Source organism: Oncorhynchus mykiss, chromosome 25, assembly GCF_013265735.2.
Source record: "Oncorhynchus mykiss isolate Arlee chromosome 25, USDA_OmykA_1.1, whole genome shotgun sequence".
NCBI lineage: Eukaryota > Metazoa > Chordata > Actinopteri > Salmoniformes > Salmonidae > Oncorhynchus > Oncorhynchus mykiss.
This window is the reverse complement of record NC_048589.1, coordinates 26,578,251-26,605,620: the sequence shown is the minus strand read 5'-3', so window position 1 is coordinate 26,605,620 and position 27,370 is coordinate 26,578,251. Positions and strand designations below refer to the sequence as shown.

At 43.6% G+C, this 27,370-nt stretch overlaps 1 protein-coding gene across 2 annotated transcripts in view; it reads right to left on the bottom strand.

Annotated features, from left to right (window-relative positions):
- LOC110504217 (potassium channel subfamily K member 10) overlaps positions 1-22,762 on the bottom strand; it is a 40,307-nt gene extending 17,545 nt beyond the window's left edge. Inside the window, exon 1 of one of the 2 annotated variants that reach the window (XM_021583031.2) lies at positions 22,356-22,762. In XM_021583031.2, coding sequence (XP_021438706.2) covers positions 22,356-22,721 — 366 coding nt within the window. In that variant the 5' untranslated portion in view covers positions 22,722-22,762. Of the gene's footprint in view, positions 1-8,669; positions 9,378-22,355 lie in introns of those variants that run through there. The other variant, XM_036962948.1, reaches the window with a different exon arrangement.
- Positions 22,763-27,370: the final 4,608 nt, after the last annotated feature.

Here is a 27,370-nt window from a genome sequence, read left to right as displayed (position 1 = left end):
ACTGTCATGTATTGTCATGTTGTGTCTTGTTTCTGTCCTTTCTCTTCACCCTGTCTCCCTCTGCTGGTCGTACTAGGTTACCTTTTCTTCCCCTCTTTCCCCCAGCTGTTCCTTGTCTTCTCTGACTACCTCGTTCACCCCTTTTCCCACCTGTTCCCTTTTTCCCTCTGATTAGGTCTCTATATCTCTCTCTGTTTCTGCTCCTGTCTTTGTCGGATTCTCGTTTGTGTTACTCATGCCTGAACCAGACTATCGTCGTGTTTGCTGCAACCTTGTCCTGTCCTGTCGGAATCTGCATGTTCATCTAACCTTGTCCTGTCCTGTCGGAATCTGCCTGTCCATCTGAGCCTACGTGTGTTTCGTCATTAAAGAAACTCTGTTTTGTTAATTCGCTTTTGGGTCCTCATTCACGCACCTGACAACTCCAATGCTAGCCTCTCTACATTGGCTTCCTGTTAAGGCTAGGGCTGATTTCAAGGTTTTACTACTAACCTACAAAGCATTACATGGACTTGTTCCTACCTATCTCTCTGATTTGGTCCTGCTGTACATACTGTACCTACATGTACGCTAGGGTCACAAGACGCAGGCCTCTTTATTGTCCTACAATTTCTAAGCAAACAGCTGGAGGCAGGGCTTTCTCCTATGGAGCTAAATTTGTATGGCATGGTCTGCCTACTCATGTGAGAGACGTAGACTCAGTCTTTACTGAAGACTACTCTCTTCAGTAGGTCCTATGGTCAAGTGTAGTCTGACCCAGGAGTGCAAGGTGAATGGCAATGCACTGGAGTGACAAACCGTCCTTAATATTTCTGCCTGGCCAGCTCCCCTCTCTCCACTGGGATTCTCTGCCTCTGTTACGGGGGCTGACTCACTGGCGCTATCCCATGCCTTCCCTAGGAAGGGTGCGCCACGTCGTGCCAGGCTTGAGTCACTGACCTGATCGTCCTGTCCAGTTTTGTGCACCCTCGGACTCGTGTAAGCGGGGTCTCCTCTCTCTATCTCTCTCGCTCTCTCTCAAAGCCAACTAAGATTTCCTCCTGAGGTGCTGGCATGTTGTACCCTCTACAACAACTGTGGTTGTTATTCAACCATTTTTAGAGTTAATTGCAGCCCAAATAAATGCTTCAAAGAGTTCAAGTAACAGACCCATCTCAACATCAACTGTTCAGAGGAGACGGCGTGAATCAGGCCTTCATGGTCGAATTGCTGCAAAGACACCACAACTGATTAAATAAGATTTCAAGGCACACATTCAGAGATCATCCGTTCACCTACTCTGCGTCTCACAAAGACATGGTGGTTGGAACCAAAAATCTCAAATTTGCACTCATCAGACCAAAGGACAGATTTCCACCGGTGTAATGTCCATTGCTTGTGTAGCAATTTGACCATGAAGGCCTGATTCACCCAGTCTCCTCTGAACAGCTGTTGTTGAGATGTGTCTGTTACTTGAACTCTGTGAAGCATTTATTTGGGATGCAATCTGAGGTGTAGTTAACTCTAAAAAGGGGACGCCTATTGGGGTTCCTTCTGAGAAGCCGGAGGCGAGCGAGGAAACTCCCAATGCCTTCCATTCTCCATGCTCATTGTTAGAAAATAAAATTGATGACCTACTATTAAGATTATCCTACCAACGGGACACTAAAAGTTGAAACATCTTATGTTTCACCGAGACGTGGCTGAATTTAGATTTTATAATTTAGGATTTTCCATGCACCGGCAGAACAGAGACGCTACCTTTGGTAAGAAGAGGGGTGGGGGTGTGTGTCTTTGTCAATAACAGCTGGTGCGTCATTAAAGAGGTCTCAAGGTATTGCTCACCTGAGGTAGAGTACATTATGACAATCTACCAAGAGAGTTCTCATCTGTATTATTCGTAGCCGTCTATTTACCACCACAAAGCGAAGCTGGCACTAAGACTGCTCTCAACCAACTCAATAAGGCCTTTAAGCAAAGAAGAAAATGCTCCCCCAGAAGCGGCGCTCCTAGTGGCTGGAGACTTTAATGCCGGCAAACTTAAATCAGTTTTACCAAATTGTCACATGTTTTTTTAATAGCTTTATATAACTAGGCAAGTCAGTTAATAACAAATTCTTAATTTCAGTGACGGTGTAGGAACAGGGGTTTTACTGCCTTTTTCAGGGGAAGAACAACAGATTTTTAACTAGTCAGCTCGGGGATTCGCAGTTGCAACCTTTAAGTTACTAGTCCAATGATCTAACTACTAGGCTACCCTGCCGCTCCATATGCAACCAGAGGGAAAAAATCCTAGACCACCTTCACTCCACACATGGAGATGCATACAAAGCTCTTCCCCGCCCTCCATTTGGCAAATCTGACCACAATTATATCCTCCTGATTCCTGTTTACAAGCAAAAACTAAAGCAGGAAGTACTAGTGACTTGCTCAATACGGAAGTGGTCAAATGACGTGGATGCTACACTACAGGAATGTTTTGCTAGCACAGACTGGACTATGTTCCAGGATTCATCCAATGGCATTGAGGAATACACCTCCACAGTCATCGGCTTCATAAATAAGTGTATCGATGACGTTGTCTCCACAGTGACTGTACATACATATCCCAAACAGAAGCCATGGATTACAGGCAACATCCGCATCGAGCTAAAGGCTATAGCTGCCGCTTTCAAGGGGTGGGGGACTAATCCGTACGCTTATAAGAAATCCCTCTATGCCCTCAGACGAACCATCAAACAAGCAAAGCGTCAATACAGGATTAAGATTGAATCCTACTACACCAGCTGTGATGCTCATCGGATGTGGCAGGGCTTGAAAACTATTACGGACTACAAAGGGGAAGCCAGACGCGAGCTTACCAGATGAGCTAAATGCCTTTTTATGCTCGCTTTGAGGCAAGCAACACTGAAGCATGCCTGAGAGCACCAGCTGTTCTGGATGACTGTGTGATAACGCTCTCGGAGGTCAATGTGAACAAAACCTTTAACCTCTCTAAGGTAGGGGGCAGCATTCGGAATTTTGGATGAAAATCATGCACAAATTAAACGGCCTGCTACTCGGGCCCAGAAGATATGATATGCATATAACTAGGTAGATTTGGATAGAACACACTCTAACGTTTCCAGAACTGTTCAAATCATGTCTGTGAGTATAACAGAACTGATTTAGCAGGTGAAAACCTGAGAAAAATCCATTCAGGAAATAGGTTTTTTTGTTGGTTTTGTAGTTTTATATTCAATGACTTTACAGTATTCATTGACTTAGGACTTGAATATAAACATCGTTTGACATGTTTCTATGAACTTTACGGATACAATTTGGATATTTTGTCTGATTGTTTTGACTGAGTTTGAGCCTATGGATTACTGAAGAAAACACGCTAACAAAACCGAGGTTTTTGGATATAAAGAGACTTCATCGAACAAAAGGAACATTTATTGAGTAAATGAATGTCTTCTGATTGCCACCATATGAAGATCAAAGGTAAGGGATTCATTTTATCTCTATTTCTGAGTTTTGTAAAGCTTCTGCTTGGCTGGTTACTGTTTGTAATAATTTGTCAACTGGGCTATGTTCTGGGCTAGGTATGTTCTGGGCTAGGTATGCTTTCACCGAAAAGCATTTTATAAATATGACATTGTGGTTGGTTGAACAAGAAGTTAATCTTTAAACCTATGTAAAATATGTTTTGTTTTCTGAATTTTTATGATGAGCATTTCTGTAATTGAATTTGGCGCTCTGCAACCTCACTGGATGTTGGCCAGATGGGACGCTAGTGTCTCACATACCCTAGAGAGGTTAAACAGGTCACCATTCAAAAAGCCACTGTGCCAGATGGATTACCAGGACGTGTACTCAAAGCATGCACAGACCAACTGTCAAGTGTCTACACTGACATTGTCAACCTCTCCCAGACCGAGTCTGTAATACCTACATGTTTCAAGCAGACCACCATAGTCCCTGTGACCAAGGAAGCAAAGGTAACCTGCCTAGATGATTACCGTCCTGTGGCACTCACGTCGGTAGCCATGAAGTGCTTCGAAAGGCTGGTCATGGCTCACATTGACAGCATCCTCCCGGACACCCTAGACACATTCGCATACCGCCCCAACAGATCCACAGATGACGCAATCTCAATCGCACTCTATACCGCCCTTTCTCAACTGGACAAAATGAACACCTATGTGAGAATGCTGTTCATCGACTACAGCACAGCGTTCAACACCATAGTGTCCACGAAGCTCATCACTAAGCTAAGGACTCTGGGACTAAACACCTCCCTCTGCAACTGGACCCTGGACTTCCTGATGGGCTGTCCCCAGGTGGTAAGAGAAGGCAACAACACATCTGCCACACTGATCCTTAACACTGGGGCTCCTCAGGGGTGTGTACTTTGTCCCCTCCTGTATTCCCTATTCACCCACGACTCTGTGACCAAACACGACTCCAACACCATCATTAAGTTTGCTGACGACACAACAGTGGTAGGCCTGATCACCGATAACGATGAGACAGCCGATAGGGAGGAAGTCAGAGAACTGTCAGGACAACAAACTTTCCCTCAATGTGAGCAAGACAAAGGAGCTGATCGTGGACTACAGGAAAAGGTGGTTCGAACAGGCCCCCATTAATATCGACGGGGCTGTAGTGGAGTGGGTCGAGAGTTTCAAGTTCCTTGGTGTCGACATCACCAATGAACTATCATGGTCCAAACATACCAAGACAGTCGTGAAGAGGGCACGACAAAACCTTTTCCCACTCAGGAGACTGAAAAGATTTGGCATGGGCCCCCAGATCCTCAAAAGGTTCTACAGCTGCATCATCGAGAGTATCCTGACCGGTTTTATCACCACCTGGTATGGCAACTGCTCGGCATCTGACTGTAAGGTGCTACAGAGGGTAGTGTGAACGGCCCAGTACATCACTGGGGCCACGCTTCCTGCCATCCAGGACCTATATAATAGGCGGTGTCAAAAGAAAGCTCATAAAATTGTCAGAGACTCCAAACACGGCAAGCAGTACCGGAGAGCCAAGTATACGACCAAAAGGCTCCTCAGCAGCTTTTACCCCCCTTGTAAACTGTTGCTACTTGCTGTTTGTTTGTTACCTATGCATAGTCACTTCGCCCCCACCTACATGTACAGATTACCTCAACTAGCCTGTACCTCTGCATACAGACTTGGTACCGGTGCCCCCTGTATATAGCGTCATTATTGTTATTCTTATTGTGTTACTACTTTTTCTTATTATGTTTTATTTTAACCTAAATATTTTATTATTCTTGAACTGCACTGTTGGGTAAGGGCTTGTAAGTAAGCATTTCACTGTAAAGTCTACACTTGTTGTATTCGGCGCATGAGGCAAATAAAGTTTTTTTATGATTTGATTTGTTTTTCAACAGGGCAATGACCCAAAACACACCACCAGGCTGTGTAAGAGTTATTTGACCAACTCTACCATTCCAATTTACAATATAATTTAAAAGCAAAATACCCTTTTCAAACATCATAATTACTGGTATTTTTTCAACCAGCACATTTGAGTTCAGCCATAATATTTGTTTAACATGAGTTTAATCAAATTGCATATTTTTGCAAATCATATTAACAAATTACTAGTGCCACAAAGAGGTAGTGACTGCAACTTCACCAAGGTAATTGCAATGTCGCACAGGAGTATGTTTGTGCATGCCTGCAGAAGGAATATCTTGATATCTTGGTCACACAACTCATTATAGTTGCGCAGTAAATTACAGCTTTTCCACCCATTAAAGACAGTATAGGGCAAATAATATACTTGCTTACTATAAAAAACTGCCTCTGGACAGTATAACATTCAGAAGCTCTATTTTCGAGCTAAGAGCGGATATGAAAAACAGCAGGTCTTGATTGGAGTGGATGACACCATGAAGTTACATTGTGCCAAACACACTGAGTCATACCGACCCTTCTAGGCACTGCCAATTAGGCCCAACGTCCCAGTGGGCACACAGTGGGTGGGCAGCAGAAACACTTCAGACACACATACACACACTCTGTTCTCGAAAGTGCCACTTCGTAGCTGATGCCCACGTCAAACAGTTTGACAACATAAGATGAAAGATGGTTGAATGACAGGCTTGACACAACACTAATGGCCAGGATATAGAACCTGTTAGGGGAACAGATAAATCCCAGACATTTTGATGGAGTGCTTGTTTTAAAAGTGCACACCCCAAGGGCCATCTCTCAAGTGAGTACAGTTACTGGTTTTGCTGTAACCTCCTTTAGCTGAGCTTCGGAATATGGTTTGCTCTCTCAAATGAAGGCTAATATACGTATATGGGTTGTTATAAATGAAAGAAGCTGGACAAACGGCAAAATATTGATGGGTTCGTCGCTCTCAACATCAATTAAAGAGTGACAAACTGAACATCATCCAATGAATTGTTTTATAGAGTGGAGGGTGTTGAGGGGAGGACGGCTCCCCTAACGGCTGGAACTAAGCAAATGGAATGGCATCAAACCATGTGGTTGATGTATTTGATATCATTCCACCTATTCCACTCCAGCCATTACCATGGGTCTGTCCTGGCTCTATTTTAATAATGGACATGGTAAGAATTGACTACCGAAGTGCGAGTCATAATTCCCATGACACCTTGCAAAATCTGAAAAGTGGTTCCTTCATTTCATTAATTTATTCCATTGATTCATTCCATAGGATATTTTTATATTCACTTAAAATAAGGTCTGTGTTTCGTGTAGGCTTACACCACCTTGCCAATTTTATAACTGTGTACAGTGCCTTGCGAAAGTATTCTGCCCCTTTGAACTTTGCGACCTTTTGCCACATTTCAGGCTTCAAACATAAAGATATAAAACTGTATTTTTTTGTGAAGAATCAACAACAAGTGGGACACAATCATGAAGTGGAACGACATTTATTGGATATTTCAAACTTTTTTAACAAATCAAAAACTGAAAAATTGGGCGTGCAAAATTATTCAGCCCCCTTTACTTTCAGTGCAGCAAACTCTCTTCAGAAGTTCAGTGAGGATCTCTGAATGATCCAATGTTGACCTAAATGACTAATGATAAATACAATCCACCTGTGTGTAATCAAGTCTCCGTATAAATGCACCTGCACTGTGATAGTCTCAGAGGTCCGTTAAAAGCGCAGAGAGCATCATGAAGAACAAGGAACACACCAGGCAGGTCCGAGATACTGTTGTGAAGAAGTTTAAAGCCGGATTTGGATACAAAAAGATTTCCCAAGCTTTAAACATCCCAAGGAGCACTGTGCAAGCGATAATATTGAAATGGAAGGAGTATCAGACCACTGCAAATCTACCAAGACCTGGCCGTCCCTCTAAACTTTCAGCTCATACAAGGAGAAGACTGATCAGAGATGCAGCCAAGAGGCCTATGATCACTCTGGATGAACTGCAGAGATCTACAGCTGAGGTGGGAGACTCTGTCCATAGGACAACAATCAGTCGTATATTGCACAAATCTGGAAGAGTGGCAAGAACAAAGCCATTTCTTAAAGATATCCCTAAAAAGTGTTGTTTAAAGTTTGCCACAAGCCACCTGGGAGACACACCAAACATGTGGAAGAAGGTGCTCTGGTCAGATGAAACCAAAATGTAACTTTTTAGCAACAATGCAAAACGTTATGTTTGGCGTAAAAGCAACACAGCTCATCACCCTGAACACACCATCCCCACTGTCAAACATGGTGGTGGTAGCATCATGGTTTGGGCCTGCTTTTCTTCAGCAGGGACAGGGAAGATGGTTAAAATTTATGGGAAGATGGATGGAGCCAAATACAGGACCATTCTGGAAGAAAACCTGATGGAGGTTGCAAAAGACCTGAGACTGGGACTGAGTTTTGTCTTCCAACAAGACAATGATCCAAAACATAAAGCAAAATCTACAATGGAATGGTTCAAAAATTAACATATCCATGTGTTAGAATGGCCAAGTCAAAGTCCAGACCTGAATCCAATCGAGAATCTGTGGAAAGAACTGAAAACTGCTGTTCACAAATGCTCTCCATCCAACCTCACGGAGCTCGAGCTGTTTTGCAAGGAGGAATGGGAAAAAATTTCAGTCTCTCGATGTGCAAAACTGATATAGACATACCCCAAGCGACTTACAGCTGTAATCGCAGCAAAAGGTGGCGCTACAAAGTATTAACTTAAGGGGGCTGAATAATTTTGCACGCCCAATTTTTCAGTTTTTGATTTGTTAAAAAAGTTTGAAATATCTAATAAATGTCGTTCCACTTCATGATTGTGTCCCACTTGTTGTTGATTCTTCACAAAAAAATACAGTTTTATATCTTTATGTTTGAAGCCTGAAATGTGGCAAAAGGTCGCAAAGTTCAAGGGGGCCGAATACTTTCGCAAGGCACTGTAGATATCCATAGGACAAGGTAAGTCTGATCAATATTGTCTAAATATAAGCAAAGATCATTTTTTTTGTAGAGTGGATTTATGAAAATATGTTGACAAATGTTACCTTATCCTAGTGACATTTACACGGGTATCAAAACGCCGAGGCGGTTTAAGCCTGCACCCTAACCTGCACCCTAACCTGCACGAAACACAGACCTTATTTAAAGTAGATCAAGACATTCTCTATGGAACGATAAAATAAATGAAAAATCCCAGCTGCCTCCAGGCTCGCCAACATATCTCGTACCTTGTTTAGGTGGTCGTCCCAGTCCTCAGTGTGTATGACAGCATTGTCAATATAGGGGGCTGTGTAAGCCTGATGGGGTCTAAGCAGGTTAACCATCAGTCGTTGGAACATTGCCGCCTCTCAATGTAGACCGAACAGCATCCAGACGTATTGGAAAAGCCCCTCCGGCATGGCAAAGGCGATCTTTTGGCGATCCTCAGGGACTAAAGGGACTTGCCAATAGCCCTTGGTTAGGTCTAAGGTGGAAATGTACTTAGCTTTCACTAGCCGCTCTATTAGCTTCACGACATACATACTATGGAATGCTGTTTGGGTCTTTGCGTGTCAAAAAAGATACTGTAACACTGTCAAAGCTGTCCAAAAAAGTCTGCAAACAAGAAAACACCGGACATGAACGATGTTTTTACAATACCGTGTTGGTAATAAAGCTTAATTTGTTCGACCGCAACTTCTGTGGTAGCTAGCTTTAGCTTGGTACCTAGCCTGCACCAATACAACCAGCCTGAAAACAATGACCTGTAGAAACTGCAGTCATTTTCACAATTCTTAGCAATGATTTAGGAATCCTTGTGAGTATTAGCTAGGTTGACACTTGTTGTTCGCCTATTGAAATTGAACTTCAGTTCATGAAAATAAATAGCTAGCCTGTAACTCAACCAAGTTGCTCAACATTATAAGCAGCCAGCTAGCTTCATCTGGCTAGTGAGGCTCGACCGGACTGGGTTATGTGTTGTGAAGCTAGCCACAATAAGGATTAGGCACAATAGTGGAATTTGCGGTTAGCCTTCAAAATAAAACTATGTAACTGCAGTGATGCAAATGAATACAAATTGGCATAATTATACTATTTGTATTCATTTGCATCACTGTCAATGACATACTTTTATTTTGAAGGCTTACCGCAAAGTCCACCATTGTGGCTAATCCTTATTGTGGCTAGCATAGATGGGTCCGACAACCATTAATAAAATAAGGACTTTCTTATAAATTAGGGTTATTTTAGATGATGACACCTAGCTATATAGTTAGCTAGCTAACTATAGCTACTGAAACAGATTATGTCGTGTTATTTGATGTGTATCTTTTTTGACACGCAAAGACCAAAACGGCGTTCTATAGAAATCCTGGTTGAGAATTAAATTACTGAACAAATGAACAGCACACCAAGTAAGTGAAATATATAGGTTTTTATTATGTTTTACTGGTAATGGGGACATACGTAAATGCCAACAAAATTACTTTTTGGTGAGTGTGGTGTGCGTGTGTGTGTGCAACCTTTATTTAACTAGGCAAGTCAGTTAAGAACAAATTCATATTTACAAGGACGGCCCGGACGATGGCTGGGCCAATTGTGCGCCGCCATATGGGACTCCCAATCACAGCTGGATGTGATACAGCCTGGATTCGAACCAGGAACTGTAGGAACTGTTGCACTGAGATGCAGTGCCTTAGACCGCTGCATCCATGTGTGTGGTAACTATTTAAACTGTACTAGAATGCTCAAAATGACGAAAAAAATTTAAATATCGGTTATCGGTATTGGTTTTTTTTTGCCAAGGAAAATATTGGATATCGGTATTGGCCAAAAATGTCATATTGGTGCATCACTATTGTTGACCCATCCTGTTTTGGCACCAGCACGATCGGGCTAGACCACGCACTTGTGGATGGCTCCACCACTCCTAGTCATACCATTTCTCCCACTGCGGCATGCCTCATCTCTCTCCTAGCTTCGGGGATTCTATACAGCCTTAACCTTTCCGCATGTACCAACAAATGGGTGTGATCATTATATAGTGGTCCCTGTTGCATACGATCAAACCGGTGTGATTAGAACTCTTTTTTTAAACAGCAATTTTAGAATGAGTCAACAATCAGCATTTGAGCTGGCAACACTTTTTTTCCACAGAAACATTTTGCATAAGCACGATCCTTACAAATGTATGTCCAGAATGTGACCAGTTTACTTTTGGATGCAACGTTCAGCCATTCACAGAAGTAGCTACAGCAGAACACAATCAGCCAAACCGAAAAATGTAGGCTACATTTGTACTAGCGCTAACTGAGGAAAGATTACACAAGCGCTCATATGTTTATAACTCTAGGCTGACAGAAACAACAATATGAATTAGCTAACAGCAATTACTATTTATAATTAATCACATCTCGGGTGAGCTCACCATCGGTCAAAATAATTGAGTAAAACACTTTCTAGAAATCGAAAGTAATCCGATGAGTAGTTTGTGAACTCCGGAATGTTTTTTTTTGTATCAACCAAAGATAAGAGGAATCAAGATGAGTTTGGTCTGTTTATAGTATTGCATGTTGAAGGGGGTGTTTCGTCTACGATCATCCACTTCCCTTCATTCACTTCCAGAAGTTTACCCGAAAGAGGAGTGAACCATTCCTTCACCTCATTATAACATCTTTGGTCTGACAGACGTGAGGGGATTATTAGGGGATTGCAAATCTGATTTGGTGGCTAGATTCACAACGAGTGTAGCTTTAATTCAGTACCTTGCATGTGTGTTTTAATGAAAGTTTGAGATTTATCGAGTACTATACTATAGTACTATAGGTGGCACTCTGAAATTTCCACTGAGGTGTTCCTGTGCAGGAACCACGTCGGTAAGTTTTAACAATTAATGAACATGCACCTGTGGAACGGCTTACAGACGGTAGGCAATTAAGGTCACAGTTATGAAAACTTAGGACACTAAAGAGGCCTTTCTACTGACTCTGAAAAACACCAAAATAAAGATGCCCAGGGTCTCTGCTCATCTGCAAGAATGTGCCTTAGGCATGCTGCAAAGAGCCATGAGGACTGTACTCTGGAGCGGGATCAATTTGGAGGTGGAGGGTCCGTCATGGTCTGTGGGGGGGTCTAACAGCATAATCGGACTGAGCTTGTTGTCAGTGCAGGCAATCTCAATGCTGCGTGTTACAGGGAAGACATCCTCCTCCCTCATGTGTTACCCTTCCTGCAGGCTCATCCTGACATGACCATCCAGCATGACAATATCAACAGCCATACTGCTCAAATCACACGTGATTTCCTGCCAGACAGGAATGTCAGTGTTCTGCCATGGCCAGCAAAGAGCCCGGATCTCAATCTCATTGAGCACGTCTGGGACCTGTTGGATCGGAGGGTAAGGGCTAGGGCCATTCCCCCCAGAAATATCAGGGAACTTGCAGGTGCCTTGGTGGAAGAGTGGGGTAACATCTCACAGCAACAACTGGTAAATCTGGTGCAGTACATGAGGAGGAGATACACTATAGTACTTAATGCAGCTAGTGGCCACACCAGAAACTGACGGTTACTTTTGATTTTGACCCCCCCCCCCCCCCCCCCTTTGTTCAGGGACACATTATTCCATTTCTGTTAGTCACATGTCTGTGGAACTTGTTCAGTTTATGTCTCAGTTGTTGAATCTTATGTTCATACAAATATATACACATGTTAAGTTTGCTTAAAATAAACGCAGTTGACAGTGAGAGGACATTTCTTTTTTTGCTGAGTTCATATACATACTTGATCTGCGCAAACATGAGTGAAGTGCGGTGTAGGCTCTCCTCAAAGAGAGAAGTTTATCCGGCTCAGTAAAACCCCAAACATAAATTGTCTGCAATGCTGAATGTGAATTAATGAGGGGGTGGAACACACCTCAATTCAAACTGTTGTTAGAAAATAATTAGAAATTGACAAGTTGAAACATAGCCTATAGATAATTAGCCGGCAGTGCGTGGTAACTGTCCTGTTGCGTAATAATCACATTTTGGAACAGTGAGTGCATTCTGACATGTGCATAAAACAACTCTCGCTGGGGCAACCGTTAGAGATATTTGGAACTCACATGTGAAGATGTTAAACATACTTTGGCCCCGGGGTCTGTCCTGATATGGTGCTGGATCAGCCTGCGCAGCCTGGCTCGCCCCATGTGTTAGTTAACCACTGGCCATATAGCGGCCATCCTAAGGACTATGTGATCGAATGAGCGGTAGGGACATGCTTGGTTCTGCCAGGCTTCTTTTGCTGAAATCCAAAATACCTCTGTGTGGTTGCCCTTACAATAATTTGAAGGGGGAGAACCTGGGAAAGGCTTGAGGAACTTGGCGCAGGGCAAACATAAGGTGGGGCAACAGCATGTCCCAATTTTTTCCGTCCTTATCCACTACACTTCTTAACATGCTCTTGGTGGTTTTATTCAGCCTCTCGCACAGTCCGTCCATCTGGGGGTGATAAACACTCGTTCTAATCTGCTTTACACTCTACAGCTTACACAGGTTTTTCACGAGCCGCGGCATAAAGGGAGTGCCTTGATCTGTTAGAGTAGTCAAGGGTAATCCCACTCACAAAAACAACATGATCAGCTCCTTGGCTATGACTTTTGTTGCCATAGTGGGTAACGGAATAGTCTCTGGATATTTGATCGCATAGTCCACTACTACGAGGATGTATTGGTGTCCTCGGGATGATAGTGGCAGCTGCCACACTAGATCCATGGCAATCTGTTTGACTGGTGTTTCTATAATGGTAAGAGGTATTAGGGGATTGCAAAAATGGGCCTGCAATATTTGGCTACGTCCCTGGTCACCCACGGCCAGTAGAACCAGGTTAGTACCCTCTCAGCCGTTTTCTCACGTTCCAAATGTCCGCCTAAGACATGGGAGTGGGCCAAGTGCAGCACAGTGTCTTCATATGACCCCGGTACTATCAATAGTTCGAACTCGCCCTCCCTTCTCCTACATACCCAATAGAATAGGCCGTTCCAAATGGCAAAATATGGGAAACGTAACTCACACTCATCCTGTAGCCTCTTCCCATCAATAACTGCCACTTTGGCCATTAGCCTTAGCACCTCCGGATCTTGCTGTTGGGCCGTGCCAAACTGACCCATACGTAAACTTCCGTAGACTTCGGACGGGGTTTGGGGGGGGGGGGGGGGTGATCTATGTCGCCGTCTTTGGACTTTGTGCCAAACCCCGGCCAGGACTCCTCTGGTGTGGACTCAGCGAAGATCTGTCACAGCTGCTCTCTTTCCTCCTGACTCCTATCCTCACCCGACAGGCTGGCTCCCTCTTCACTTGGCTCTCAACTCTGTGGCACGTCACATCACTGGACGTCTCTTCAAAGACCCGCCGCAGCCGTCATGTAAACTCCTCATCCTGCTTCTCCCGTTCCCTTAGTAGACCGTCTAGTTGCCCAGTGTGGTTTCCTTTCTTTCGGCTGAGTTTATGGCGGGCCACCGGGTTATATGCCAGGCTCATAAGGCACTGTGAGCTCCTCTTCTCGTCGGCCACACTCCTGCTTCTTCACATTGGACCACAACCAGTCGAAGAGTGGGCAGTCTCGGCCGAGGAGGACGGGAACTGACAATTTCGGTGACAGGCCCATCGCCTTAGTGACCTTTCCAACGGGTGTGGTCATCTTTACTCAGGCCCGGGGGTACCATTGGACGTTGCAGTGAATGCACGATGCCTTCACTTCACTGTCCAGTCGTCCTGTATATCCCTTTGGCTGCCGGAGTCCAGGAACGCAAATGTTTCAGTTCCGCTACGGACTGGGCGGACCCCAGCCAGCCTTTCACTAGGTGGACTAACTGGAACGCTTGTTCTCTGGGTGATTCGCCATCCCTGTGGATCCATCCGTGGAAACTCTGGGCTCTCTCGCGGGCATTCAGGTTATACTGAGCCAACACCTCTGCCTTCAACTTGCCATAGTCCAGCTCAGCTTCTTCACCCAGGTCGTAATACGCTGCCTGTGCAGGCCCCAATAGCAGGGGCCAACCTTCTCGCCTGGCCATCCGTTCAAAGGCCATGAAGTAGGCCTCGATGTCGCTCTCCATGCTCATTCGTGGGATCAGGCTGTTCACGCTCGGCGTGGCTCTCCTGGTGACAGGCCTCTCCTGGGCTGGGTCCTGTTGGATTGCGGCCAGTGTTTGCGCCTGTTGTATGCCGCATGCTGCCAGCTGGGCTAGAATGGCCTTGCTCATCTTCTGCACTTCGCTTTCGTCTCTGCTATGGCGTACGAGAGGTAGCGGGATAGCACGAAATGAGAAGCAGAGACGTGACTTCAACAAAAAGAAGGAAATTGTATTGGGTGTTTTTCTTTTAACTCTCCCTGGGGCAGTACAAACAAAAGGCCTGTTTAAACACACAAAACACACAAAAAAATGTAAAATACCAGTTGGTACTAAACACCAAACCAACAGCTTGAGCATAACCTACAACAGGGAATCATAGTGCTGTGGAATTCGCTGTGGCCTCCGGCTCATAATCATTCTGCCTCTTTTCAGGTCCTTAAGAGAGCACCAACAACAATTAGTCAATTGCCCTCATGTGAGATCATCAGTAGTGGCTGTACTGTGGCCCACCTCCAGGAGAGGGCGCAGTCGGACCACTTCATCTGGCTGATCCCTCACAATGGGTTAGCTGACAAAGTCACGAAAACGATGTGCACGCTTCAATGGCGCAGAAGTCCTTGGGTTGTTGTGATACTGGATGGACAGATACATGTACAGTGCCTTGCGAAAGTATTCGGCCCCCTTGAACTTTGCGACCTTTTGCCACATTTCAGGCTTCAAACATAAAGATATAAAACTATTTTTTTGTGAAGAATCAACAAGTGGGACACAATCATGAAGTGGAACGACATTTATTGGATATTTCAAACTTTTTTAACAAATCAAAAACTGAAAAATTGGCGTGCAAAATTATTCAGCCCCCTTAAGTTAATACTTTGTAGCGCCACCTTTTGCTGCGATTACAGCTGTAAGTCGCTTGGGGTATGTCTCTATCAGTTTTGCACATCGAGAGACTGACATTTTTTCCCATTCCTCCTTGCAAAACAGCTCGAGCTCAGTGAGGTTGGATGGAGAACATTTGTGAACAGCAGTTTTCAGTTCTTTCCACAGATTCTCGATTGGATTCAGGTCTGGACTTTGACTTGGCCATTCTAACACCTGGATATGTTTATTTTTGAACCATTCCATTGTAGATTTTGCTTTATGTTTTGGATCATTGTCTTGTTGGAAGACAAATCTCCGTCCCAGTCTCAGGTCTTTTGCAGACTCCATCAGGTTTTCTTCCAGAATGGTCCTGTATTTGGCTCCATCCATCTTCCCATCAATTTTAACCATCTTCCCTGTCCCTGCAGAAGAAAAGCAGGCCCAAACCATGATGCTGCCACCACCATGTTTGACAGTGGGGATGGTGTGTTCAGCTGTGTTGCTTTTACGCCAAACATAACGTTTTGCATTGTTGCCAAAAAGTTCAATTTTGGTTTCATCTGACCAGAGCACCTTCTTCCACATGTTTGGTGTGTCTCTCAGGTGGCTTGTGGCAAACTTTAAACAACAGTTTTTATGGATATCTTTAAGAAATGGCTTTCTTCTTGCCACTCTTCCATAAAGGCCAGATTTGTGCAATATACCACTGATTGTTGTCCTATGGACAGAGTCTCCCACCTCAGCTGTAGATCTCTGCAGTTCATCCAGAGTGATCATGGGCCTCTTGGCTGCATCTCTGATCAGTCTTCTCCTTGTATGAGCTGAAAGTTTAGAGGGACGGCCAGGTCTTGGGATGTTTAAAGCTTGGGAAATCTTTTTGTATCCAAATCCGGCTTTAAACTTCTTCACAACAGTATCTCGGACCTGCCTGGTGTGTTCCTTGTTCTTCATGATGCTCTCTGCGCTTTTAACGGACCTCTGAAACTATCACAGTGCAGGTGCATTTATACGGAGACTTGATTACACACAGGTGGATTGTATTTATCATCATTAGTCATTTAGGTCAACATTGGATCATTCAGAGATCCTCACTGATCTTCTGGAGAGAGTTTGCTGCACTGAAAGTAAAGGGGCTGAATAATTTTGCACGCCCAATTTTTCAGTTTTTGATTTGTTAAAAAAGTTTGAAATATCCAATAAATGTCGTTCCACTTCATGATTGTGTCCCACTTGTTGTTGATTCTTCACAAAAAAATGCAGTTTTATATCTTTATGTTTGAAGCCTGAAATGTGGCAAAAGTTCGCAAAGTTCAAGGGGGCCGAATACTTTCGCAAGGCACTAACTACCAACAATGACAAGACAACTGCCATGTGGGGAATTGTAAGTCACCCATTTCAGCTAGTTCCGTCTTGTTAGTGATACCATGTCTTGTTTTGAGGTGTTTTGACTGATTTCATGTCATTGCTAATATGGCTCAAATTCACTAGCTAGCTAACCAACAACTGTAACAATATATTTGAGAGACAACAAGTGCTCATTGCGCTCATTTATGTTTTTAATAAAACATTGGAGACTAATTACAGTTTACATGTAGTCAACAATCTTAAGCCAGTGATCACCGACTGGTCGATCTCCAAGGCATTTCTAGTCGATCATCAAACAGTTATGTAAAAAAAAACTGATAAAGCCTTACTTCCTATTTTTTTTAATTGCACAGTCAACACTTTGTACAACACATATAAGCTATAAAATGTGCGTTCTCCCAAACAGCACTGCAGCTGCAATGAATGAGTATACCAAAGTGTTGTGATAAGCTTGCGTTGTTATTATTAGCAAGGAATATTTAACTTTCTCTGGTCATAGGAGTAATAACATGAATGAGGCATGAGTGCATCTTGAGTTTGCCATCAGCTGGAAGACTGTGTTCCCTTTTCTCAGTGGAGGGAGAGCAGAGGGACGTTGAGTCAGGAGAGAGGCAGCCTCCCTTCAGACTGACGACCAGATGCAGACCATCAGTCCAGTAAAACAACTATATAGTATATTATATTATGCTCACTTAGCTGTGTATCACAAGTAATACAACAAATGGTCTATTACCAGTGTGGTCATATACCTACAATTTTTAAATGTAATTTCAAAATGGCCTGAGAAGAACAACATTGACAGGGCAATTCAAGTGATAATATATTTGGCCTATAGCCTACTGCACAAACCTCATTGCTACAGAATGTTTTTTAATTGGTTAATGTTGCATAGGCTTAAGTTTGTCATGTTTAAAACAAATTTGAGCATTGGATCTCAGCTCGCATTTTGACTCAACGTGAACCCCCCCTAGTTGCACACACTGTAACGAGTGCACTGAGAGTCAGTAAGCAAGTTCAAGGAGTGAGTGTTTTATTAAATAAAAGAAACAATGAACACGAAACACAAACAACGCACCGACATGAAAACAGACTCAATAACACCTGAGGAAAGAACCAAGGGGAGTGACAGATATAGGGCAGATAATTAGATATTCAAGATAATCGGCAGATGGAGTCCAGGTGAGTGTCATGAGGCGCAGGTGCGCGAGACGATGGTGATAAGTGTGCGGGATAATCAGCAGCCTGATGACCTAGAGGCCGGAGAGGGAGTATACTTGACAGGCTTCGGTTTTGTTGCTAAACAACCAACCTGTCTAGAACCCCTTTTTTTTATCTAAGAGGGTATGCTTCTAGCTATCATTTAGTTTGCAGTAGCACAGGTTTGTATGAGCCTTGCTGTTTGCCACTCAGACCTCGGCAACAATGTTGCAAAACATGAATTAGATTTTCTTGCCATAGAGAGCTAACGCCATCCGACGTCAGCTAGCCATTTTTCTGACCAGGTGAAATCATGCAGCAGCATCCTTAATGGATATACACTGCTCAAAAAAATAAAGGGAACACATCATAGATCTGAATGAATGAAATATTCTTATTAAATACTTTTTTCTTTACATAGTTGAATGTGCTTACAACAAAATCACACAAAAATTATCAATGGAAATCAAATGTATCAACCCATGGAGGTCTGGATTTGGAGTCACACTCAAAATTAAAGTGGAAAACCACACTACAGGCTGATCCAACTTTGGCTCAGTAGTGTGTGTGGCCTCCACGTACCTGTATGACCTCCCTACCACACCTGGGCATGCTCCTGATGAGGTGGTGGATGGTCTCCTGAGGGATCTCCTCCCAGACCTGGACTAAAGCATCCGCCAACTCCTGGACAGTCTGTGGTGCAACGTGGCGTTGGTGGATGGAGCGAGACATGATGTCCCAGATGTGCTCAATTGGTTTCAGGTCTGGGGAACGGGCGGGCCAGTCCATAGCATCAATGCCTTCCCCTTGCAGGAACTGCTGACACACTCCAGCCACATGAGTTCTAGCATTGTCTTGCATTAGGAGGAACCCAGTACCAACCGCACCAGCATATGGTCTCACAAGGGGTCTGAGGATCTCATCTCGGTACCTAATGGCAGTCAGGCTACCTCTGGCGAGCACATGGAGGGCTGTGCGCCCCCCCCCCAAAAATGCCACCCCACACCATGACTGACCCATCGCCAAACCAGTCATGCTGGAGGATGTTGCAGGCAGCAGAACGTTCTCCACGACGTCTCCAGACTGTCACGTCTGTCACATGTGCTCAGTGTGAACCTGCTTTCATCTGTGAAGAGCACAGGGCACCAGTGGCGAATTTGCCAATCTTGGTGTTCTCTGGCAAATGCCAAACGTCCTGCACGGTGTTCTGCTGTAAGCACAACCCCCACCTGTGGACGTCGGGCCCTCATACCACCCTCATGGAGTCTGTTTCTGATCGTTTGAGCAGACACATGCACATTTGTGGCCTGCTGGAGGTCATTTTGCAGGGCTCTGGCAGTGCTCCTCCTGCTCCTCCTTGCACAAAGGCGGAGGTAGCGGTCCTGCTGCTGGGTTGTTGCCCTCCTAAGGCCTCCTCCACGTCTCCTGATGTACTGGCCTGTCTCCTGTTAGCGCCTCCATGCTCTGGACACTACGCTGACAGACACAGCAAACCTTCTTGCCACAGCTCGCATTGATGTTCCATCCTGGATGAGCTGCACTACCTGAGCCACTTGTGTGGGTTGTAGACTCCGTCTCATGCTACCACTAGAGTGAAAGCACCGCCAGCATTCAAAAGTGACCAAAACATCAACCAGGAAGCATAGGAACTGAGAAGTGGTCTGTGGTCACCACCTGCAGAACCACTCCTTTATTGGGGGTGTCTTGCTAATTGCCTATAATTTCCACCTGTTGTCTATTCCATTTGCACAACAGCATGTGACATTTATTGGCAATCAGTGTTGCTTCCTAAGTGGACAGTTTGATTTCACAGAAGTGTGATTGTCTTGGAGTTACATTGTGTTGGTTAAGTGTTCCCTTTATTTTTTTGAGCAGTGTATATGTCAATGGAAAACAGTTCAAACAAATTAAAAGGGAAAATTAGCTGTCATTTCAGAGCTTGATGTGACTTGGTCCGCTTTTGATTTCTAAAATCCCAATTACACTCTGCTTGGTTGGTAGATCACTGAAATTGATACAAACGATAGCTCTCGTTATCATTTTTCACTCTTTTTGTAGTTATCGTTATAGTGTGATAGGACCATGCCCCAGGACTACCTGACATGATGACTCCTTGCTGTCCCCAGTCCACCTGGCTGTGCTGCTGCTCCAGTTTCAACTGTTCTGCCTTATTATTATTCGACCATGCTGATCATTTATGAACATTTGAACATCTTGGCCATGTTCTGTTATAATCTCCACCCGGCACAGCCAGAAGAGGACTGGCCATCCCACATATGCTCTCTCTAATTCTCTCTTTCTTTCTCTCTCTCGGAGGACCTGAGCCCTAGGACCATGCCCCAGGACTACCTGACATGATGACTCCTTGCTGTCCCCAGTCCACCTGACTGTGCTGCTGCTCCAGTTTCAACTATTCTGCCTTATTATTATTCGACCATGCTGGTCATTTATGAACATTTGAACATCTTGACCATGTTTTGTTATAATCTCCACCCGGCACAGCCAGAAGAGGACTGGCCACCCCACATAGCCTGGTTCCTCTCTAGGTTTCTTCCTAGGTTTTGGCCTTTCTAGGGAGTTTTTCCTAGCCACCGTGCTTCTTCACCTGCATTGCTTGCTGTTTGGGGTTTTAGGCTGGGTTTCTGTACAGCACTTTGAGATATCAGCTGATGTACGAAGGGCTATATAAAATAAATTTGATTTGAAATTTGATTTGATCGCTCCTGTTCACTAGAATTAGAAAATATATTTTTTATATTTATCCTTATAGTTATTGTCCTTGGTGTAGATGGCCCTTTTGAGACAGTCTGTGATTGGTATTTTCTGCTTGTTATTTTCACAATTTTTCACAAGTTCTGGCTCAGGAACTGAAAGGTTCATGAGCCTAGGTCCTTGCAGAAAGAGCCCCAACTGACACATTTAATCAGTTTCTGTGTAGGTCACTGTTTACTAGCTTTAAACATCATTCTAGCTTTAAATCAACTGCAGGTCCTCAGATCCAGGATAATCTTAGAGACTTATTTGCATCATTGGTCAGTCTAAGGTATATTCTGGGAGGATTGTGCTAGAGATGCGTGCTTACTGGTATGTACAATATAAAAAAAAATTCAGAGCATACTTCCAATAATACTCGTCATTGTTTACAATTTTTCGCTTTTTCCCACACAAACAAAGCTCTGTTTCTACAGCCTGTTGTTACATAAAATAAACATGAACTCTGCCATGACCAGTGACCACCAGCTGATTTAGCAATGTGTGGGCGTCGTTAAAGAGCAACAAATTAATACATAGCCTTAATTATTCACAATATCAGGCCCAAGGACATTTCTAGAGGTTGCAACAGTTACAACTTTTTACGTAAGGCTGCATTTCTTATCCAGACTATCAGCTATTAAGTTATTCCCCCAAGTCCTGTTTCTCAGCTGACAGCTATGTAACATAAGACTGCTGGTCAATTATGCCACTTAACTAACATGATGCCTGAAGTGGATGTTTATATACATGTGTCATTGTTCATTATACTGTAGCTATCATGGTTTATACCATGGCTACTGACAGGCCCTGGGGCTCTTATTGTGTTTACTTTAAGAAGGGCACATGACATATACATATAAATTAGAGCACACAGCCGGCCAGTGTGTAGTCAGTGGGGTGTGTGTGTGTGTGTCCATGGTAGGCTCATAGGAAGGAAGTTCCTAGCTCATAACTCATCCTGACTCATGGGCACCACTGAAGGGACTCTAACAAGCTACTAAAGCAGCATTAATAGTGTAACATCTATACAAACAACCCTATTTTACATTTCACTAGCTGGGCATCTATATAACTCCTCAAGATACTCCTCAGATCTATGCACATCTGCACTACTGCTGCACATCTAGAACTGAGATGTGCCAATACCTAAGTCCATTTACTATGACATGGGTACTCAAAATTGCTCCAGAGCATAGAATAGAATTTGAAGAGGTTAGTGTTCATATAAACAGAAACTAAATATGCTTCTCTGCAACTATGCTCAAAACAGGGTCAAAGATTGTGAGTCTTATTCAGTACATTTAGTTATTGTTTGCTTTTTAAAGTCTACCAACCATGCCAGCAGGCATGCCAGCTAAGATAATTAGGCAAGCTAGCTACTCTAACTTGATTGATAACCTGAAATGGCTTCTTGGTATCTAGTTTTGAGGTTGGGAGATTGGAAATCTATCTGGTCTAGCTAAAGCCAACTTCATAAAATTGCTAGGAGTATTACAGAGAAAAGCAAACAGGATAAATCTGAGGGGGCTCGTGCCCCTGTGCCCCTATGGGCATGACGCCTGAGTGGTGATAACCATCACCATTCCTCGTGCCACTCGCCATTGACCCACACACATTCACACACACCACCAGCAACACTCACCTTGATCAGTGCTTCCAGCTCAGCAGGCGTGACACATGGGTGCCTCCGCAGGAACAACGTTATTTCTAGGGTGATGCTGTCCTTCTGGTTGCTCTCGAAGGGCTGCTCCAGGGCACGGAAGGCCAGGCCACCCCCCACCAAGAAGGCTACAACCACCACAAAAACCGACACCACCGTCTTCCACTTCATCACAGAGTGGAGGGCCGAGAGGTCGCCGGTTGTGTCCATGCTGGCCACCACGCTGGCGGAGCGGGAGGAGATGGAGAGCCGAGGTAAGGGGCAGTGGCCATTGGCCCCCTTGGAATTACAGCCCATGGGGTTCTGCATGGCCGCCTCACTGGCCTGGACAAGGCTAGACTGGATCATCCCTGATTGGACCTTCTTGGGAGGGGCCAAGTTGATCTGGACCACCACTAAACCGAAGTAGAGAGAGTATAAAGTATAAGTTAGCAAACTATTTTCATAATTAACATCTGAGAATGTAGCTTTTAGGAGCTTAAATGTGGTCATTAACCTTTCCATCTCTGAATAATACTCAAAAACAGCTACAGTATGGTTCATGGTCCTCTGCAACTTCAGTATCAAAGTTCTAGAAACTAACAGACGCAGATGGGATAACTGTATCCATCTATCCCAGCAGACTAATGATACAAGCCATTTGTGTGCTACTCCAGTCTGAAGCCCTGGACAGATGCCCCATTCCATATAGCCTGGAGTAGCATTGCCAAGCACTTAAACACCTCCACAGAGTTGAGCACAGACTCAAGTTTTTGAAATTAACCTCAGACTCCTTTTATTTCATTTTGCATGATACTTCAAAAACGTAAATTCTGAAACACTGTACCGAGGTTTGTTCTTGTAAGGGATTTCTTCCATTGACGGAGAGGCGGACCAAAGCGCAGCGTGGTTATTTTGACTCATGTTTTAATAAATCACTTCACATGAACAAACTAACAAGCTAACAAAAACAAGAAACGTGAAAACCCAAAACAGCCCTATCTGGTGCAAAACACAGAGACAGGAACAATCACCCACAAACACACAGTGAAACCCAGGCTACCTAAGTATGATTCTCAATCAGAGACAACTAATGACACCTGCCTCTGATTGAGAACCATACTAGGCCGAAACATAGAAATACCCAAATCATAGAAAAACAAACAGACTGCCCACCCCAACTCACGCCCTGACCATACTAAATAATGACAAAACAAAAGGAAATAAAGGTCAGAACGTGACAGTACCCCCCCAAAGATGCGGACTCCGGCCGCAAAACCTTGACCTATAGGGGAGGGTCTGGGTGGGCGTCTGTCCGCGGTGGCGGCTCTGGCGCGGGACGCGGACCCCACTTCACCATTGTCTTAGTCCGCCTTATTGTCCGCCTCCGTGGCTTTCTCACCATGGCCACCCTTCTCAGTGACCCCAAACAAACATTGCCGATTAGAAATCATGGGTATTAACGGTAAATGTAGGCTACTACTGGTGATATATGTAATGGCGAATTGATAGACACTAACAATCAAAGGGCAAACAATTCACACAAGGAAGTTATGAAACAATGAAATGGCATGCTGGAGAGAGATGTGCCTTGTGCATCTTAGCCACACTCCCCTTCTTCTTAGACCAATGCCACGTCTCCTGAATGGATTAGTCTACTGAAACGGGCGCAAATCTGACATTTTCGGACAGATTTTTTAAATATATTTGCCACTGCTCGACTACAAAAAATGAATCTTGGTCAACCAACAGCCTAGTGACAAAACAATCAACCAGTCAACTAAATGGGGTCAGCTCTAAGCCAAATCCTTGATGAGAACCTACTTCAGAGTGCAAACGACCTTAGAATGGGGAAAAGATTTACGTTCCAATAGGACAATGACCCCAAGCATACAGCCAAAGCAACGCTGCAGTGGCTTTAGAACAAGAACGTGAAAGTCATTGACTGGCCAGCCAAAGCCCAGACTTGAATTCCATTGAAAATCTGTACAAAGACTCCTCATCTAATTTAACAGAGCTTGAGAAAATCTGCCAGGAAGAATGGGATGAAATCCCCAAATTCAGATGTGCAAAGCTGATGCAGACAAACCCAAGACAACTCAAAGCTGTGTTTGCCGGCAAAGGTGCTTCTACAAAGTATTGACTCAGGGGTGTGAATACTTAATGTAAATTAGATATCTGTATTTCATAAAACATGTTGTTTTCACCGATTATTTATAAATATATTTTTTATCCATTTTGGAACACAACAAAATATGGAATGAGTCAAGGGGTATGAATACTTTCTGAAGGCACTGTATGTGATAATTATTAATCTACCTTTATTTCAACAAGGAACACAGACTGAGACCAAGGTCTCTATTACAGCTGGGCCCTGCATATACATGTTTACACATACAGTTTAGGTACAATGATTAAGAAACTACACAAGACAAACAAAAAGATCACAGATAACACACAAAAATACAGCAGCAGATTTTTACATTTACACACAGGTTATTCCCCTAACAGCACAAGAACCTGCATTACCCAAAACAGTTACAAGCAATACAGAAAGGTTATTCCCCTAACAGCACAAGAACCTGCATTACCCAAAACAGTTACAAGCAATACAGAAAGGTTATTCCCCTAACAGCACAAGAACCTGCATTACCCAAAACAGTTACAAGCAATACAGAAAGGTTATTCCCCTAACAGCACAAGAACCTGCATTACCCAAAACAGTTACAAGCAATACAGAAAGGTTATTCCCCTAACAGCACAAGAACCTGCATTACCCAAAACAGTTACAAGCAATACAGAAAGGTTATTCCCCTAACAGCACAAGAACCTGCATTACCCAAAACAGTTACAAGCAATACAGAAAGGTTATTCCCCTAACAGCACAAGAACCTGCATTACCCAAAACAGTTACAAGCAATACAGAAAGGTTATTCCCCTAACAGCACAAGAACCTGCATTACCCAAAACAGTTAAAAGCAATACAGAAAGGTTATTCCCCTAACAGCACAAGAACCTGCATTACCCAAAACAGTTACAAGCGATACAGAAAGGTTATTCCCCTAACAGCACAAGAACCTGCATTACCCAAAACAGTTACAAGCAATACAGAAAGGTTATTCCCCTAACAGCACAAGAACCTGCATTACCCAAAACAGTTACAAGCAATACAGAAAGGTTATTCCCCTAACAGCACAAGAACCTGCATTACCCAAAACAGTTACAAGCAATACAGAAAGGTTATTCCCCTAACAGCACAAGAACCTGCATTACCCAAAACAGTTACAAGCAATACAGAAAGGTTATTCCCCTAACAGCACAAGAACCTGCATTACCCAAAACAGTTACAAGCAATACAGAAAGGTTATTCCCCTAACAGCACAATAACCTGCATTACCCAAAACAGTTACAAGCAATACAGAAAGGTTATTCCCCTAACAGCACAAGAACCTGCATTACCCAAAACAGTTACAAGCAATATAAAAATAAAAATCCCCCAATAAATGTTTAAAATGGGCAAGGGGGACAAGAGTCTCAAGTTCAAGTTTAGTCTGCATGTCACGTTCGTTATAAAGATCAGACCAAGGCGCAGTGTGGTATGCGTACATTCTTATTTATTAAAATAATGAACACTAAACAAACTAACAAAATAAAATGAAACGTGAAGCTATACAAACGAGTGCTGACAGGCAACTACACATAGACAAGATCCTACAACAGAATGTGGGAAACAGGGCTGCCTAAATTTGACCCCCAATCAGAGACAAAGATAAACAGCTGTCTCTGATTGGAAACCATATCAGGCCAACATAGAAATAGAAAACCCTAGACATACAACACTAGAGTACCCACCCTAGTCACACCCTGATCTAACCAAAATATATAGAAAACAGATATCTAAGGTCAGGGCGTGACACTGCAGGCTATTCCATAGGCAAGGAGCGTAACAGGAAAAGTAGCTACCACAGTGCTACCACAGTGAGAATTGTTTTGTATTCAAGCCTCAATTCTAATTTCCACAGCTGTATCTAAACAACTTTATGCAGTGGGTGCTTTGATATCAAGGGGAGGACAATGTGTTGTTGATACACAGAGACTCGGAGAGCATTGGCGAGAGGTGCAAAACCACCCTCTTCAATAGAAAAAAAGAAGGATTCAATCTGTCTAACAGACGAGCGTGGCCAGTAAGAGAGGGGGATAAATGCCACTCTGGGTCCTTGCTTTCCAAATGGGGTGTGTCATAAATGTATGTCAGCAGGGAGACGGGGGAGGTCACCCAAGGTGGGGGACTGTGCGACTTGGTTGCAGTATAAATCTCACACCTTGCATACTATATGTAATTTGTGAATTTAATACAGTAATGTCAGCATACCTGAGAGAAAATGCATGATTTGTAAAGAATTGTATTTTTCAATAAACACTGTAGGCTTTCTGTGTATTTCGCTATATTATACAGTTACTACACTACCACATACTATGTTCCTGAAACAACTGTCTAGCACCCTTCTGTATGAACAACACTAACACTAACACCAACACAACCGGTTATGATGAGTCAAGGACATCAAGGAAGTCTCAATCACTTCCAGGGATCCAAATCCTGTTAGTCCATTCTTTGACACTGATCACAGTTTAAATGAATCAAAACAAACTTTTGTCATCAGGATGGGTACATAAGGCCAGGAATTCACCAACATCAACATAGCCACATTACAGGTGCCTAGGAGAACATTCTCAAGCTATTTTTAGGACATTAAGGGGTAGTTTCCTGGACACATTAAGCCTAGTCTTAAAACTATTTTTTGATTAATATTCCCGATTGAGCTTGCTTTTTAGTCCATGACTAGGCGATTGGGAAACTGCCCCAAAAACAGTAACTTAACAATAAAGGGAATTCACAATGACATTTCTCTTAGGATGGGTGGGATTTGCTTTAGGCAGACATTTTATCTAATATTTTCAGACCTGCAAGCTGCAGAGAAGAGCCTGCTGATGGACTTTATAGAACATCCAACTTT